The sequence below is a fragment of the Scyliorhinus canicula genome, chromosome 3 (genome assembly GCF_902713615.1).
Source record: "Scyliorhinus canicula chromosome 3, sScyCan1.1, whole genome shotgun sequence".
Taxonomy (NCBI): Eukaryota; Metazoa; Chordata; class Chondrichthyes; order Carcharhiniformes; family Scyliorhinidae; genus Scyliorhinus; species Scyliorhinus canicula.
Genome location: NC_052148.1, coordinates 130,969,399 through 130,984,949, shown reverse-complemented (window position 1 = coordinate 130,984,949; position 15,551 = coordinate 130,969,399). Strand labels below are relative to the sequence as shown.

Below are 15,551 nucleotides of genomic sequence, written 5' to 3'. Positions count from 1 at the left end.
CAGAAATCTGGATGTTCATTGATGATTAAACGGTGTTCAGTACTATTTGTGGCTCCTTGTATAGTGAAATAGCCCTGTGCTCAAATATAGCAAGAACTGGAGAACATTGAGGCTTGGGCTGATCAGTGGCAAGTAAAATTTGTGCCACACAAATGGCAGGCAATAATCAACTCCAACAAAAAAGCATCTAACCATCTCCCCATGACATTCCACTGAATTAGCATCGCAAAATTCCCCCTATCCTGGGGATTGCCATTGACCAGAAATTTAACTGGACCCTGCCATATAAATACTGTAGCTATAGGAGCAGGTCAGAAGCTGGAAAATCAGTGGTGAGTAACTCATTTTCTAACTCCCCAAAGCCTTCCCACCATCTACAGTGCACAAATCTGGAGTGAATTACTCTCCGATTTCCCAGATGAATGCAGTTCAATCAGCAGTCTATGCTCAAAATTGTTCAGAGCACAGCAGCCTGCTTGATCATCCCCTTTCACCACCTTAAATGTTAATTCCCTCCACCACAGGTGCAGAGTGGCAACTCTGTGTACCATATACAAGGTGTACTGCAGCAACTCGCCAAGCCTCGTTCAACAGCACCATCCAAACCGGTGGTCTCTACCACCTAGAAGGACAAGGGTAGTAGATGCATGGAAGTACCATCACCTGTAAGTTCCCTTTCAAATCACGCCATCCTGACTTGGAACTACATTGCCACTCCTTCATTATCACTGGGTTAAATCCTGACACACCCTGACAGTATTATGAATTACCTACAACAGATGGACTGCAGTGAGTTAAGAAAGCCCTGCACCATCATCTTCTCAAGGACAGTTGGGGATGGGCAACAAATGTAGGCATTGCCTGTAATGCTCTCATTCCATGCACATTTTTTTAATAAACAGATTACGGTACTTAATGTTATTCTTAATCTTATTTTTGGCAATTTTGTTGGTTCTTCATATTATCTTTGATTCAAGACCTTGACATGTCTGAAATGCTATCACAAGTACCACCTCATCCAGTTTCATTGTGATTTTCTAGGCTCTCTTTACTTCTTACATCACCAACCTACAACTCCTCCCACCCTGCCCAAACTACTATGGAACTAAGGGGTAATACTAGTTGGGCTGAGTTTGGGATAGTTTTTGTGATGGTGGGAACATGCAGTCAGAAGTCTTTGAATGACCGAGTGGTCTCAGGCCCTAAAGCACCAGAGAAATCTGGTAACAAATGGCTAGCTTGTGTGCCATATATATGCAAGTGTATTCTCTAAACTTTAATTGGGGTAGCACCGTGGTTAGCACTGCAACCTCATGGCACCGTGGACCCATGTTCGATCCCAGTCCTGGGTCACTCTCTTTGGAGTTTCACATTCTCCCCATGTCTATGTGGGTCTCACCCCCACAAAGAACAAAGAAAAGTGCAGCACAGGAATAGGCCCTTCGGCCCTCCAAGCCTGCACCGACCATGCTGCCCTTCTAAACTAAAATTTTCTACACTTGTGGGGTCCATATCCCTCTATTCCCATCCTATTCTTGTATTTGTCAAGATGCCCCTTAAACATCACTATCGTCCCTGCTTCCACCACCACCTCCGGCAGCGAGTTCCAGTCACCCTCTGTATATAAAAAAAAAACTTGCCTCTTACAGCTCCTCTAAACCTTGCCCCTTGCACCTTAAAGCTATGCCCCCCTAGTAATTGACCCCTCTGCCCTGGGAAAAAGCCTCTGACTATCCACTCTGTCTATGCCACTCATAATTTTGTAGACCTCTATCAGGTCGCCCCTCAACCTCCGTCGTTCCAGTGAGAACAAATCGAGTTTATTCAATCTCTTCTCATAGCTAAAGCCCTCCATACCAGTCAGCATCTTGGTAAATTTCTTCTGCACCCTCTCTAAAGCCTCCACATCCTTCTGGTTCTGGTGGTGGCGACCAGAATTGAACACTCTGCTCCCAAGTGTGGCCTAATTAAGGTTCTATACAGCTGCAACATGACTTGCCAATTTTTATACTCAATGCCCCAGCCAATGAAGGCAATCATGCCCTATGCCTTCTTGACTACCTTCTCTACCTGTGTTGCCTCTTTCAGTGACCTGTGGACCTGTATACCTAGATCTCTGACTGTCAATACTCTCGAGGGTTCTACCATTCACTGTATATTCCCTACCTGCATTAGACCTACCAAAATGCATTACCTCACATTTGTCCAGATGAAACTCTATCTGCGCTCTCTCCGCCCAGGTCTCCAAACGATCTAAATCCTGCTGTATCCTCTGACAGTCCTCATCGCTATCCGCAACCCAAAGATATGCAGGGTAGGTAGATTGGCCATGCTAAATTGCCCTTAATTGGATTTTCTTTTCAAACTTTGAATGTGTTTTCATGGGGATCAGAAAGTGAAGGAAAAGTTGAGTAAAATAGAAGCTGCTGTAGTGTTATGGCAAATTATGAAATTATTCAAAGAAATTAAATGAAATGAAAATCGCTTATTGTCACAAGTAGGATTCAAATGAAGTTACTGTGAAAAGCCCCTGGTCGCCACATTCCAGCGCCTGTTCGGGAAGGCTGGCCTGCCTTGGTCTGCTTTCAAAGCCAGCGATTTAGCCGTGTGCTAAACCAGCCCAAAGAGCACTCTTTGTAACCCATTCAGTGAATTTCACGTGTTAATAATCTGTCATTGTAGATTTTCTATATCAATTATTTTCGTAGATTACTGCATAAATATTAAAAACGTGCCTACCTCCATCAATACATGACCTTGCAGACATTATACACTCAATATATACACTACAAATACTAAATTTAGGTTTGTGTTGTTTCATTTTTATGTTCTTTTTTGGGGGCAAGGCATAAAACAAATGCGTTATTGTACATGATTTAAGTACAGTAAGAAATCTTGCAACACCAGGTTAAAGTCCAACAGGTTTGTTTGGAGTCACTAGCTTTCAGAGCACAGCTTCTTCATCAGGTGACTCACCTGATTTAAGATTCACTAGGACTCGCATTATGGTATATTTGCATGTGCAAGAAGCTGCAAATGTTAAGACACAAGGCCCTGTTCTTTGCAGGCAGAAAGAACATGTACACGCATCGTGCTTGTTTCAGCTAAACAAAATAAGTAACAGTCATTCGCTGATTCATTCCTCAGAGCAATGCCGTTACCAACTGGGGTCAAGCTGTCTGGCTTAAATTTGAAACAATGCTTGGCAGGTCACCACCACCAACTGGTGCATTGTCATGACAACACTTATACCAATGAGACCGATCAGCACTCCCCCCTCATGCATGATTTGTTTTTGTTTTCCCCCTTACGATGGTATTGGCATTTTAGTGAAATGACCTGATGAATGCAAGAAAAAAGCTTTGTCGCATCTCTTTTTCAGGAATTGATTATCGGGGTAAGTTTGTTTGAGGACTATCTCAAGCAAATATTCAACATGGATTCAGAAGGAGCAGGTCCCATCTGACCAACTGCTTTAAGCTTTTTTGAAAATATAATATTTTAATTGGTCTTTGATAAGCCCTGTTATAAATAAATATTTGCATTTGTTAGGCACTTTTACAATCTCCAGTGCTTTGCTGCCAATGAAGTACTCTTTTTCAAGCATAGTGTTTGTGAGAGGAAACACAGCAGCCAACTTACACTCTGACAACAAGAAGATAATGACCAGCTAATCTGTTTCCATTTATTAATTTAAGGGATACAGATTGATCAGAACACCAGGAATGGCTCTTCAGAATTCTAGCATAGGGCATTTTTCATCCACCCAAGCAGGCAGATAGGGCCTTAGTTAAATGTCTCATCTGAGATAGCACTTCCAACAGTACAATGCTCCCTCGGTGCTGCACCAGAGAATCAGATTTGATATTGTCATGTGAGAGTACCTTTAGGAAATGGGTGTTTACTACTGCAATGATGTCAAAGTGGGTGGAGCTGGGCTGTCTCAGCTTTTTACTTTCGTTTTAGGCTGTTTGCTGCAGGGTGTGCTTGGTTTTGTTTCAGTGTTGGAGCTGAAGCCAGACCAAGCAGGTGTACTGCTGTTCTCACTGCCATCAAAAGACTATCTCTTGATCATTTGGTGAATTCAGAATTATAAATGTTCTCATTAGTGAATGTAAACCTAATGTGCTTCTGTTGAAAGATGTTTTAAGTCTTATGGATGTTAAAAGGAAAGCTTAATGGATTACTTAGTGTTGTAGTCTTTGGGGGTTGTATTTGAATTAATGGCTGCAAAGATATTCACTGTTTTAAAAATGTTAACTTGAGTTCATAGAATAAACATTGTTTTTCTTTAAAAAATACTTTTCCATTTCTGCTCTACCAGTGGGCTGTGTGCTCCCCATACCATAATCTTAAAAGTTGTAGGTCAGATGAACTCCATGATACACTCTGGGGTTCCCTAAACTCTGGCCCATAACAAATTGGGGGCTCGAGGGGGATAAAAGTCTTATCTGTTGGATTGCCTTAGTGAACTTAAAGACAATGATGGGTGAGCATATTGTGGTTGCATTTCAGGTGTGGTATTCTAGTTTAATTAAGGAGTGTTGTGGACAATGGCTCTTTCAGAGGCTCTGAAGTTTTTGGGGGTGGAGACGGTCACACGCAGTACCTTACGGACAGAGACTAAAAGCAGACTGTTAGAGTTGGCAAAAACATTGCAGTTAACGTTGCCTGACAAAATGCGAAAAGGTGAGGGAATTATGGTGGTGGCTAAGGATTTAAAGTTGCCTTAGATATAGTTTGACTCATTGGAAATGGCAAAATTTCAGTTACACATTAAACAAATGGAACATGAGCGAGAATTAAAGCAGCTTGAATGCGAAAGAGATAGAGATGAAAAAGAATGAGAAAGGAGATACAGATCAGGAAAAAAGATAAAGAGTAAGAGAGAGTTTGAACTTCAGAAAATGGCCATGAAACATGACAGACAGTTAAAATTGGCAGATGTAAAGGGAAACGTACAGTTTGATGATAGTAATGAGGAGAGTGAGAATGAGTGTCAAATTCGAAGGCTTGGTGGGGATCTATTTAAATATGTCCAAGCATTGCCAATGTTTGACGAGTAGGTGGTGGAAGCCTTTTTCATTTAATTTGAGAAGGTGGCTAAACAAATGAAATGGCCACAGGACATGTGGGTATTACTGATTCAAACAAAGCTGATAGGTAGCACTAGTGAAGTGTTTGCATCACTACCGGGGGAAGTATCTGGGACGTATGAGGAGGTGAAAAAATCCATTTTGGATGCATATGAACTAGTGCCTGAAGCCCACAGACAAAGGTTTAGAAATTTAAAGAGAGAATTTGGTCAAACATACATGGAGTTTGAAAGGCTCAAACAGAGTAATTTTGATAGATGGAGAAGGGCTTTGAAAATAGATCAAACGTATGAAGCTCTCGGAAATGATGCTTTTGGAGGAGTTTAAAAATTCAATTCCTGATGTAGTGAGAACTCGTTGAAGAGCAGAGGGTTAAAACTGCGAGGCTAGCAGCAGAAATGACAGATGATTATGAAATAGTTCATAAATCAAAGCTGGTTTCCAAAATCAGTTTCAGCCTGTGAGGAATGGAAACTGGGGACATTTGGAATACTCGAGTGGTAACGGTAAAGGTGATCTGATGGGAGAGTATACCTCAGATTAAAAAAGAAATCAGGGAGGGTGGAAAAGAAATGAAAAGTTTCAAATGTTTTCACTGTAATAAACTAGGCCATGTAAAGTCAGTGTTGGTGGTTCAAGAAAAGGACTGGGAAGGCTGATGTGGTAAAACAGGATAAGACAGTGGGGTTTGTTAAAGTGGTAAAGGAAAGCCCAAGTGAAGCGTAGGAGGGACAAAAGATTGTACAGCCTGATCAAAAGGTGATTGATAAGAATGTGCCAGATCTCTTTAAAGAATTTACTTGTGTAGGTAAAGTTTATTCATGTGTATCAGGAGGAGCAGGTAAACAAGTCTCAATTTTAAGAGATACGGGAGCTAGTCAATCTTTAATGGTAAGAGATGAGGAGTTATGTAGTTTGGGAAGAATGTTGCCAAAAAGCGTGGCAATATGTGGAATTCAGGGTGAGAGGAGTAGTGTTCAATTATATAAGGTAAGGTTGGCAAGTCCATTGAAGAGTGGTGAAGTGGTAGTAGGAGTAATAGAGAAACTATCTTGTCCAGGAATACAGTGTATCTTGGGTAATGATATAGCTGGATCACAGGTGGGAGTGATGCCTACTGTGGTTGATAAGCCAGTGGAAAATCAGACAACTGACGTGTTGAAGGACAAATATCCTGGGATTTTTACGGATTGTGTAGTAACAAAGTCACAATATCACAGGTTAAGACGAGGAGAAATCAAAGAGTGAAGATGAAGTTGAATTGCAATTATCAGAAACGATTTTTGATCAGATGGTTGAAAAAAAAACCAAGAACAGATGGAGGATGAGGCGGATATTTTTAGTTCAGGAATATTGGCGGAGTTACAACAGAAAGATGTACAAATAAAACGGATGTATCAGAAAGCATACACAGAAGAGGAATCCGAGTGTATTCCAGAGTGTTATTACCATAAAAGTAATGTCTTGATGAGAAAATGGAGACCTGTACATATGCAGGCGGATGAAAAGTGGGCAGAAGTTCATCAAGTAGTATTGCCGGTAGGGTATAGAAAGGAGGTGTTGCGAGTTGCACACGAGGTACCAGTGGGAGGACATTTGGGAATAAGGAAAACTCGAGCTAAAATACAAAAACATTTTTATTGGCCTGGACTACATAAAGATGTAGTTAAATTTTGTCGATCATGTCACACATGTCAAGTGATAGGGAAACCTCAAGCAGTGATAAAACCAGCACTCTTAATACCCATTCCAGCATTTGATGAACCTTTTACAAGGGTCCTAATTGATTGTGTAGGGCCGCTTCCTAAAACAAAAAGTGGGAATCAATATCTTTTGACTATAATGGATGTGTCTACTAGGTTTCTAGAGGCCTTCCAGTACGTAATATTACAGCTAAAAAGATTGTGGAGGAATTACTTAAATTCTTTACTAGAAATGGACTACCCACAGAAATACAATTGGATCAAGGATCAAATTTTACCTCGAGGTTATTCAAAGAAGTTATGGATAGCTTAGGAATAAAACAATTTATATCAACTGCGTACCATCCAGAATCACAGGGAGCGTCAGAAAGGTGGCATCAGACATTAAAGACAATGTTGACGGCTTATTGGCAAGATTATTCAGAGGATTAGGATAAAGGAATTCTATTCATACTGTTTGCAATTAGGAATGCACCTAATGAGGCAACCAAATTGTCCTTCTGAACTAATTTTTGGTCATGAGGTAAGAGGATCACTTAAATTGATTAATGAAAATTGGTGAGTGAGAAATCAGAAATTACATTATTGGATTATGTGTCAAATTTTGGGAAACGATTAAATAGAGCAGGTGAATTGGCTGGACAACATTTAAAAGTTGCACAACATGTGATGAAACTGGTAGCGGACAAGAAATCCAAAGGTCATAGTTTTGCCTGTGGAGATAAAGTTTTGGTGTTGTTACCACTGGTAGGTGAACCTTTAAAAGCAAGGTTTTGTGGACCTTATCAGATTGAAAGTAAATTAAGTGAGGTGAATTATGTGGTTAAAAACACCAGATAGAAGGAAGACTCATCAAGTGTGTCAAGTGAATATGCTTAAAGGTACTTTAAAACCTCCTCCTTTTTCTCTCCTGCCCTTTCAATGATTCTAACTCAGTGACGAACCAAATCCAGATGACTGTGAATTTGACATACCTCAAATTAAATTGGAAAACGAGGATGTTTTTGAAAATTGTGATAAATTATTAAGTTACCTTCCAGAGGAAAAACAAACTGACCTGAAAGAGTTATTAATATCACATGGGCAAGTTTGTGCAGATAAATTGGGAACTACTAAAATGGCTATACATGATGTCGATGTGGGAAATGCTGTTCCAGTCAAACAACATCCATACAGACTTAACCCTTTAAAATTGGCACAGGTTAACAAAGAGATTGAGAGTATGCTTAAAAATGGCATAATTGAAGTGGGTTGCAGCCAATGGAGCTCGCCCATAGTGATGGTACCTAAACCAGACGGTACCCAACGGTTGTGTGTGGACTATAGAAAGGTTAATGCAGTTACAAGAACGGACTCTTACCCTATCCCACGTTTGGAGGATTGCATTGAGCAAGTGGGACAATCAGCTTTTATTTACAAATTGGATTTATTTAAAGGTTACTGGCAGGTACCTTTATCTGACAGGGTGAAGGAGATTTCAGCTTTTGTGACTCCAGATAGTATATACCAATTCAAAGTTATGCCATTTGGCATGAAAAACGCCCCAGCCACATTTCAACGGTTAACTAACAGAGTTGTTTCAGGATTACCCAATTGTGCTGTATACATCAATGATCTGGTAATTTTCAGCCAGACATGGAAAGAACATTTGAAACATCTGATGGAGTTATTCGATCGACTTCAGGAGGCGGGTTTGGTGATAAACCTAGCCAAAGTGAATTTGGAAAAGCCCAAGTCACTTTCCTTGGCCATACAATCGGACAGGGTCAAATGGTCACACGGGATGTGAAACCAACAGTTGTTGAGGAGTTTCCGATATCCTCAAGACGAAGTGAAATAATGTGATTCCCTGGCACGAGTGGATTTGATGAAACATTTGTGCAAAAGTTTTGTAGCGTGATTGCTCCACTGATAGACTTGCTGAAGAAACGTAGAAAATTTCAGTGGTCAGCGGACTTTCAACAGGCATTTGATTGCCTGAAAGCTGTGATAACCAATGCTCCTGTGTTGGAGAATTACAAGGGACTCTGTGATCAGATTGAACTAAAGTATCTAATTTTAAAGAGTAATGCCGAGGTGTAGAGCAATGGATGGATCGTGCAGAGATCTTCTTGTTCAAAGAGACCGTCAATCGAGAAGGATTTCAGTTGGAGGAAGACGAACAAAAAAAAAGGACTATATACCTGTTTGCGTGTGTTGTTTTTTTGAAACTAAAAAGTATATTTATTGTGTGCATTTCTTAAGGATGAAAAGGTGAAAAATGAAACCATCTTGAAGTTGATGGGTTTTTTTCCTTGGGGGAGGTGTCATGTGAGAGTACCTTTAAGAAATGGGTGTTTAAGAAATGTACCTTTTAAGAAATGGGTGTTTATCAGTGATGTCAGTGTGGGTGGAGCTGGGCTGTCTGTTGGCTTTTTACTTTCGTTTTGGGCTGTTTGCTGCAGTGTGTGTTTCAGTTTCGTTTTCAGTGTTTGAGCTGAAGCCAGACAGCAGGTGTATTGTTGATCCCTCTGCCATGAAAAAATTATCTCTTGATCATTTGGTCAATTCAGAATTATAAATGTTCTCAGTAGTGAATGTAAACCTAAAGTGCTTCAGTTAAAAGGTGTTTCTTTTGTCTTCTGGATGTTGTTTGGGAAGTTATTAAGGATTACTTAGTGTATTCTTTGGGGGTTTTATTTGAATTGATGGTTGCTTAGATGTTCACTATGCTTCAAAAAGGTTAACTTGCGCTCATAGAATAAACATTGATTTGATTTAAACAGTACTTTTCTATTTCTGCTGTAACACACCTGTAGAGTGGGCCATGTGCTCCCCATACCACAATCTATTAAAAGTTGTGGGTCAGGTGAACTCCATGCTACACTTTGGAGTTCTCTGAACCCTGGCTCATAGCACTACAATAAAGCCTTCTTATTTTATCTGAACTTTTAAAACTTGCTTATTGTACCTCCAGACCATTGACATGCAACCACATTTGTTTCCTAGTGATGCATGGTCACGATCCAACCACCAATGTTGTTCTGTTGGAAGATGCAGCTGCTGTCTTAGGAGTGTTGTTAGCAGCTGGTTGTATGGGGCTAACTTCTCTTACTGGTAAGACATAATGTTAAAATAAGCACTTAATGACCAATTCATTTATTTCTAATTTTTCTTTCATATTAGGTATTACGTATGACTTGTTTTCTGTGTATGTGAACAAGGTGCGCTCCAGCATAAGAGCTACGTTAATTGATTTGGAAATATCAGTAGTAATTACATTTGCATTTAACCATGCAGTAATATGTTGTTATAAAATAATCTTTCTGTATCCTCAACATTAAGATTATGTCGGTTCCCCTTGGCGCACTCTGAAAGCTATCTGTTAGGTTCCTTCTCATAATGTATGTCCATTTTGCCAAGAGGAATTCATCCAGCCCTTTTATTTGATCTTTTCACCAGCTTTATTGGTAATTTGCTCAACAGTTCTATAGCCAAAAATATGAGTTGTCTCAATTTACCAGTTTCCTTCAATTTTTCCCTTGAGCTTGAAATAATTGAAGGACTATTAATACATTTATTTAATAGAAGATCTTTTCTGAATCTAATTTCCCTGAAATATTTAAAGACGCCTAAATCAATTTCCTTCATCCCATTCTCACGACATTGAAGTCTGGATGGACAATCAACATCATGGCCTCATCTAGACTCCCTGCAAGAACGTCCAATCTTCCAGTAATGAAAGGATAAAACTGAACAGAGTATGCCAAATGTAATGTCACAAGTCCGATACGACTTTTCTTCCTTTATGACCTACAAGTCACACTGCTAACTATACACACATTTATTTCCAAAGCTGCAAGCACTGAACAAATGCTTTTAATGACCTTTCTGTCAAATTTATATTGTGTTTTTAAAATAGTAAAATAGCCCTAAGTGCTTCACAGTAGTGTTATCAATATCAGATATTAGAAGAGAGAATGGTCAATAAAAGTAGGTTTTGAGCATTGTCCTGCCACCTGCCACCTGTAAATTTGGGCAAAAAGTTTTTTTTTAAAGCTGTTGCAGTATCTTTAAATTTAACTCCACAAAAGTGTCATCTTAAGAATTGAAATGAAACAAAGTAACCTTGTACTTCAATTTACATGCAAAAAATGTTGACATTTGTTACAACTCGGTCCCAGATTTCATTGTGAAGTCACACCAAGCCTATTTTTAAAAATGTTATATTCTCATGCTGCTATTGTATAGAACAACTGCTTAAATGATACAACAGTACCTTATTAATGTTTTTTGATAACTGGGCATTCCCACTGGAAGCATGATGTCAGTTGTCCATTTAGTGATCTGGAACAATATAGAATTTGATGGATGGTAAATTCAGATATGTTTTTTTTATTGAATAATTTTAAAATGAAAGTTACCCTGGTGATCAATAATGTTGAGGGTAGAATGATAAGTTCTTACGGCTGCATTATTTTTCATAGTCTGATCTTGTGCTTCAATTGCTGACTACAAACTATTTTCGGGTGACACAGTAGCTCGCACTGCTACCTAACAGCGCCAGGGACCATGGTTCAATTTCGACCTTGGATGACTGTAGGGATTTTGCACATTTTCCCAGTGTCTGCATGGGTGTCTCTGGGTGCTAGTTTCCTCCCACAGCTCATAGATTTGTCGTTTTTTGTGGATTGGCCATGGTAATTTGTCCCTTAATGTCCAAACGATTAGGTGGGGTTTCGGGGATAGGGAGGGGTGTGGGCCTAGGTAGTGTGTTCTTTCAGAGGTTGGTGCATATTCGACGGGCAGAATGGCCTCCTTCTGCACTGTAGATCAAAAAACATAACTTTTTGAGTGAAGAAGATGCAAGTTCGTCGAGAGTGGCAATCCTCTGGAGATCCCGACTCTGAGGAAAAAGTATAGCTAATTTGTGAACAATTCATTACCTGTATCTTTTTTTAAAAAACAAGCTATCATTACTGCAAATCTAAAAGAAAATTCTGGAAATACTCAGCAGATCAGGTAGCATCTATGGAGATGGAAACCAATTTTGGATAATAATCGTTACTACTATTTTTTTAAGACAACAGGTGTTGGTACTGATTCTGCTGTAGTCCTATCCAGCTCCTCTAGACCCATCTTTCTTTTGTTTCTTTGCTTTTCCACATATCCCTTTTGTCATTTATTCTCTTTTACCTTTCATCCTAACACAGTCCTTCCCTTTTATTCCTCCCTCCATGTTAATTTAAAACCTGTCGCATCTCAACATCCTTCAATTCTGATGAAAGACCATTGGTTATGACAAATGGCACATAATTTCCTGGTTTCCCAGTGTCGCATTTAGAGAGTACTCCAATGATGCGCTGAGGAATCCCTCTGGGAAGTTCTACGGTAAGGGTTTACCCGGCAATTGGCCAGAAGTGCTAACTTCCTCTGGACAATTGCGCTAGGCTGGGAACTATCCAACAGAAGCAATTTAAATTGATAACTTCGGATGGTTCTTTCAATTTTACCCTAATAGTTACTCTGAAAGAGTTAGAGGGAAAAAAAATAACTTCTAACTTCAGAGTAACTAGTCAAAAAAAAAGACCCAACCTCGCATGGGACTCAACTCCCACCCCACCTCACTGAAGCTAGTGCTATAAAAAGGGGATGTTTATTACCTCTGCACCCCAGTTACTCCATGCCGATGTAGTCGGGGCATGCTTTGCTACTCCTGTCTTACTGAGCCTGAGTAGGGAAGATGCAAGTCCGTCAAGAGTGACAATCATCTGGAGATAGTCACTCTGAGGAAGTTATGGGCCATGATCTGTTTCTTTCTCCATAGGTGCTGCGTGACTTCAATATTTCCAGTATTTTGTATTCATTTCTGTATCTTTCATGTTGGTGCTTCGCAATTAATTTTTATCTGTGAATAAATATATATTGTCCCATGTTTTTTATAATTGTCCAAGCAGCTCCGCACAACCTGTTTCTATAAACAGAGTTTTTACCAGCAAATACAGAAAATGGAGAGCATGAGTTTATTGATTTGCTTTAAAAAGTTGCTGAAAATGTACAATTCAAATGTTTCCATATAGACATTGCAAGTGTTTTAATGCTGGTACAATTGAGCAGCTTAAGCAGTTACTCACTGTGTGTCCTTCTTTACTCAGGTAATCCCTATTATGACAGCATTGGCTCCCTTGGTATTGGAACACTATTGGGCGCAGTTTCAGCATTCTTGATTCACACAAATACTGAGGCTCTGATCGGGAGGTCTATTGAGCTAGAAAATGTACAAAGTCTTACTGAACTTCTGGAAAATGACCCTTCAGTAAGGTAACCAATTGGGTTACTCTGCCATCTATATGGAAAGCCTAAATGGCTGCTTAAAAATAATATTTTTAATGTGGTGCTTCAAGTGAGCTGTAATGTGTTTTGGAGTAAATTTCCTTCTGGGGTGCACAATGTTGCTTGAGTGCCTGATTTGAGTTTCTCCTATATTCATCCATTTAGGTTCTAGATGAGAAAAAGGGAAAAACTCTGTTATGGTTCTTTGATCCTTTTTATGAGTTTCCCTCTATGCACCATATCCAGACTATCCTTTCTACCGATAATTGTAGCACAATCTGCCATTTTTGTTTCGCGTTACTGATGTTTTTTAGTGGCATCGTAATGAAAGTTCTGGTTCAAATGGATAAGCAAGGAAGATGAACATAGTTTAAAAAAAAGGAGCAGAAATGTCTAAAATTACAAATGTAAAAATTGAGGGCAAGAATTAATATCCACTTGGCGAGGCAAGAATTAATGAAGGATGGTCAACATGGCTTTGTCAGGAAGAGATCAACGTCTAACAAATTTGATTGAATTTTGTGAAGAGGGTGACTAGGTGTCTCGATGTGGGCAATAGAGTTGATGTCGTCTACATGGACTCCAGTGAGGCTTTTGATAAGGGAGACTTGGAAATAAGATGAAAGCTCATGGGACCCAGGGCAAAATGGATCCAAAATTGGCTTAGTGGCAGGAGGCAGAGGGCGATGGTCAAAGGTGTGCTGTATCCCAGGGATTGGTGTTGGGTTCCTGCTGTTAGTAATGTACTTTGATGATCTAGAAGTGATCAGTGAGTTTGCAGATGGCATGGAAATTGGTGATGTGGGAATTTATCACTTTTTAAGCCTGTTAAGGCTGCTAATACCTCCTTTTTTCACCCTCCCCCATGCTAATTTGTTCAGCTATATATTTTTTTGATATAAATTTGGAGTTTCCAATTAAGGGGCAATTTAGCGTGGCCAATCCACCTACCCTGCACATCTTTTGGGCTGTGGGGGCGAAACATACGCAAACACGGGGAGAATGTGCAAACTCCACATGGACAGTGACCCAGAGCCGGGATTGAACCTGGGAACTCGGCATTGTAAGGCAACTGTGCTATCCACTTGCTCCACCATGCTGCCCCTTGTTCAACTATATATGACAATCTCTTTCTCTGATTTCTATATCTACATCATTATCATTCTCCATAGTGAGGGGCAGCACAGTGGCGTAGTGAGTAGCACTGCTGCCTCACGGCGCCGAGGTCCCAGGTTCGATCCCAGCTCTGGGTCACTGTCCGTGTGGAGTTTGCACATTTTCCCCGTGTTTGCGTGGGTTTCGCCCCACAACCCAAAGATGTGCAGGCTAGGTGGATTGGCCACACTAAATTGCCCCTTAATTGGAAAAATGGATAGGGGACTCTAAATTTTTAAAATCATCTTCCATAGTGAACACTGATGCATAAACCTCGATCAGGTCCCTCCTCCACCTTCTCTGTTGTAATGGAAACAGCCCCAGCCTAACAAGCCTCTCTTCATACCTGACACTCTCTACATCCTCTCTAGTGCAATCATGTCCTTCCTGTAGTGTGGCAACCAGAACTGCATTCAGTACTCTTGCAGTGGCCGAACGAGCATTTCATACAGCTCCATCATAACTTCCCTGCTCTTGTATTCTGTGCTTTGGCTAATAAATGCAAATATCCCATATGCCTTAACCACCTGTCCTGCTTTCAGGAGTCTATGGACAAAGCACCCCACGGTTCCTCTGGTCCTCTACTTCCTAGCATCCTACCTTTTATTGTGTACATCCTTTCCCTGTTAGTCCCCTCAAAATGCATCACCTGATATTTTTCAAGTTTAATTTCTGTGGCACATTGGTTAGCACTGCTGCATCACAGCGCCAGGGACCCAGTTTCAATTCCGACCTCGGGTAACTGTCTATGTGGAGTTTGCATGTTCTCCCCGTGTCTGCCTGGGTTCCCCCAGGTGCTCTGGTTTCCTCCCACAGTCCAAAGATGTGCAGGTTAGCTGGCTTGGTCAGATTAAATTGACCCAAGTGTCCCAAAAGTAAATTGGGGTTACAGGGAAGTGGTCTTTTGCAAGGTTGGTGCAGACTCGATCGGCTAGATGGCTCTCTTCTGCACTGTAGGGATTCCAGGAAATTCCATTTGCCACTGTTCTGCCCAGCTTGTCTATACCGTCCTATAGACTTTCCTCATTGTTATTTACCACATCACCAATTTTCATGACATCTGTGAAAATCTCACCTACATCTTCTGGTCCACAGTGCCACTGTGATCCCTAATGGGCCCTACTCTTTCCCAGGTTACCTATTTGCCCTTAATATACTTATAAAGCACTTGGGGATTTTCCTTCATTTTGCCCACCAGTGTTTTTTCATGCCCCCTCTTTGCTCCCTAATTTTTTTTCGAGTCTATGGCTTCTACTGTTTTGAGCCCCTGTATCTACAGTAAGCC

The 15,551-nt window shown here is 40.4% G+C and overlaps 1 protein-coding gene across 3 annotated transcripts in view; it reads left to right on the top strand.

Annotated features, from left to right (window-relative positions):
- Positions 1-15,551, top strand: part of slc30a9 (solute carrier family 30 member 9) — a 191,296-nt gene that overhangs the window by 146,128 nt on the left and 29,617 nt on the right. For all 3 annotated transcript variants that reach the window (XM_038791311.1, XM_038791312.1, XM_038791310.1), the window contains exons 15-16: positions 9,788-9,895; positions 12,934-13,099. In XM_038791311.1, the coding sequence (XP_038647239.1) occupies positions 9,788-9,895; positions 12,934-13,099 (274 nt within the window). The remainder of the gene's footprint in view (positions 1-9,787; positions 9,896-12,933; positions 13,100-15,551) is intronic.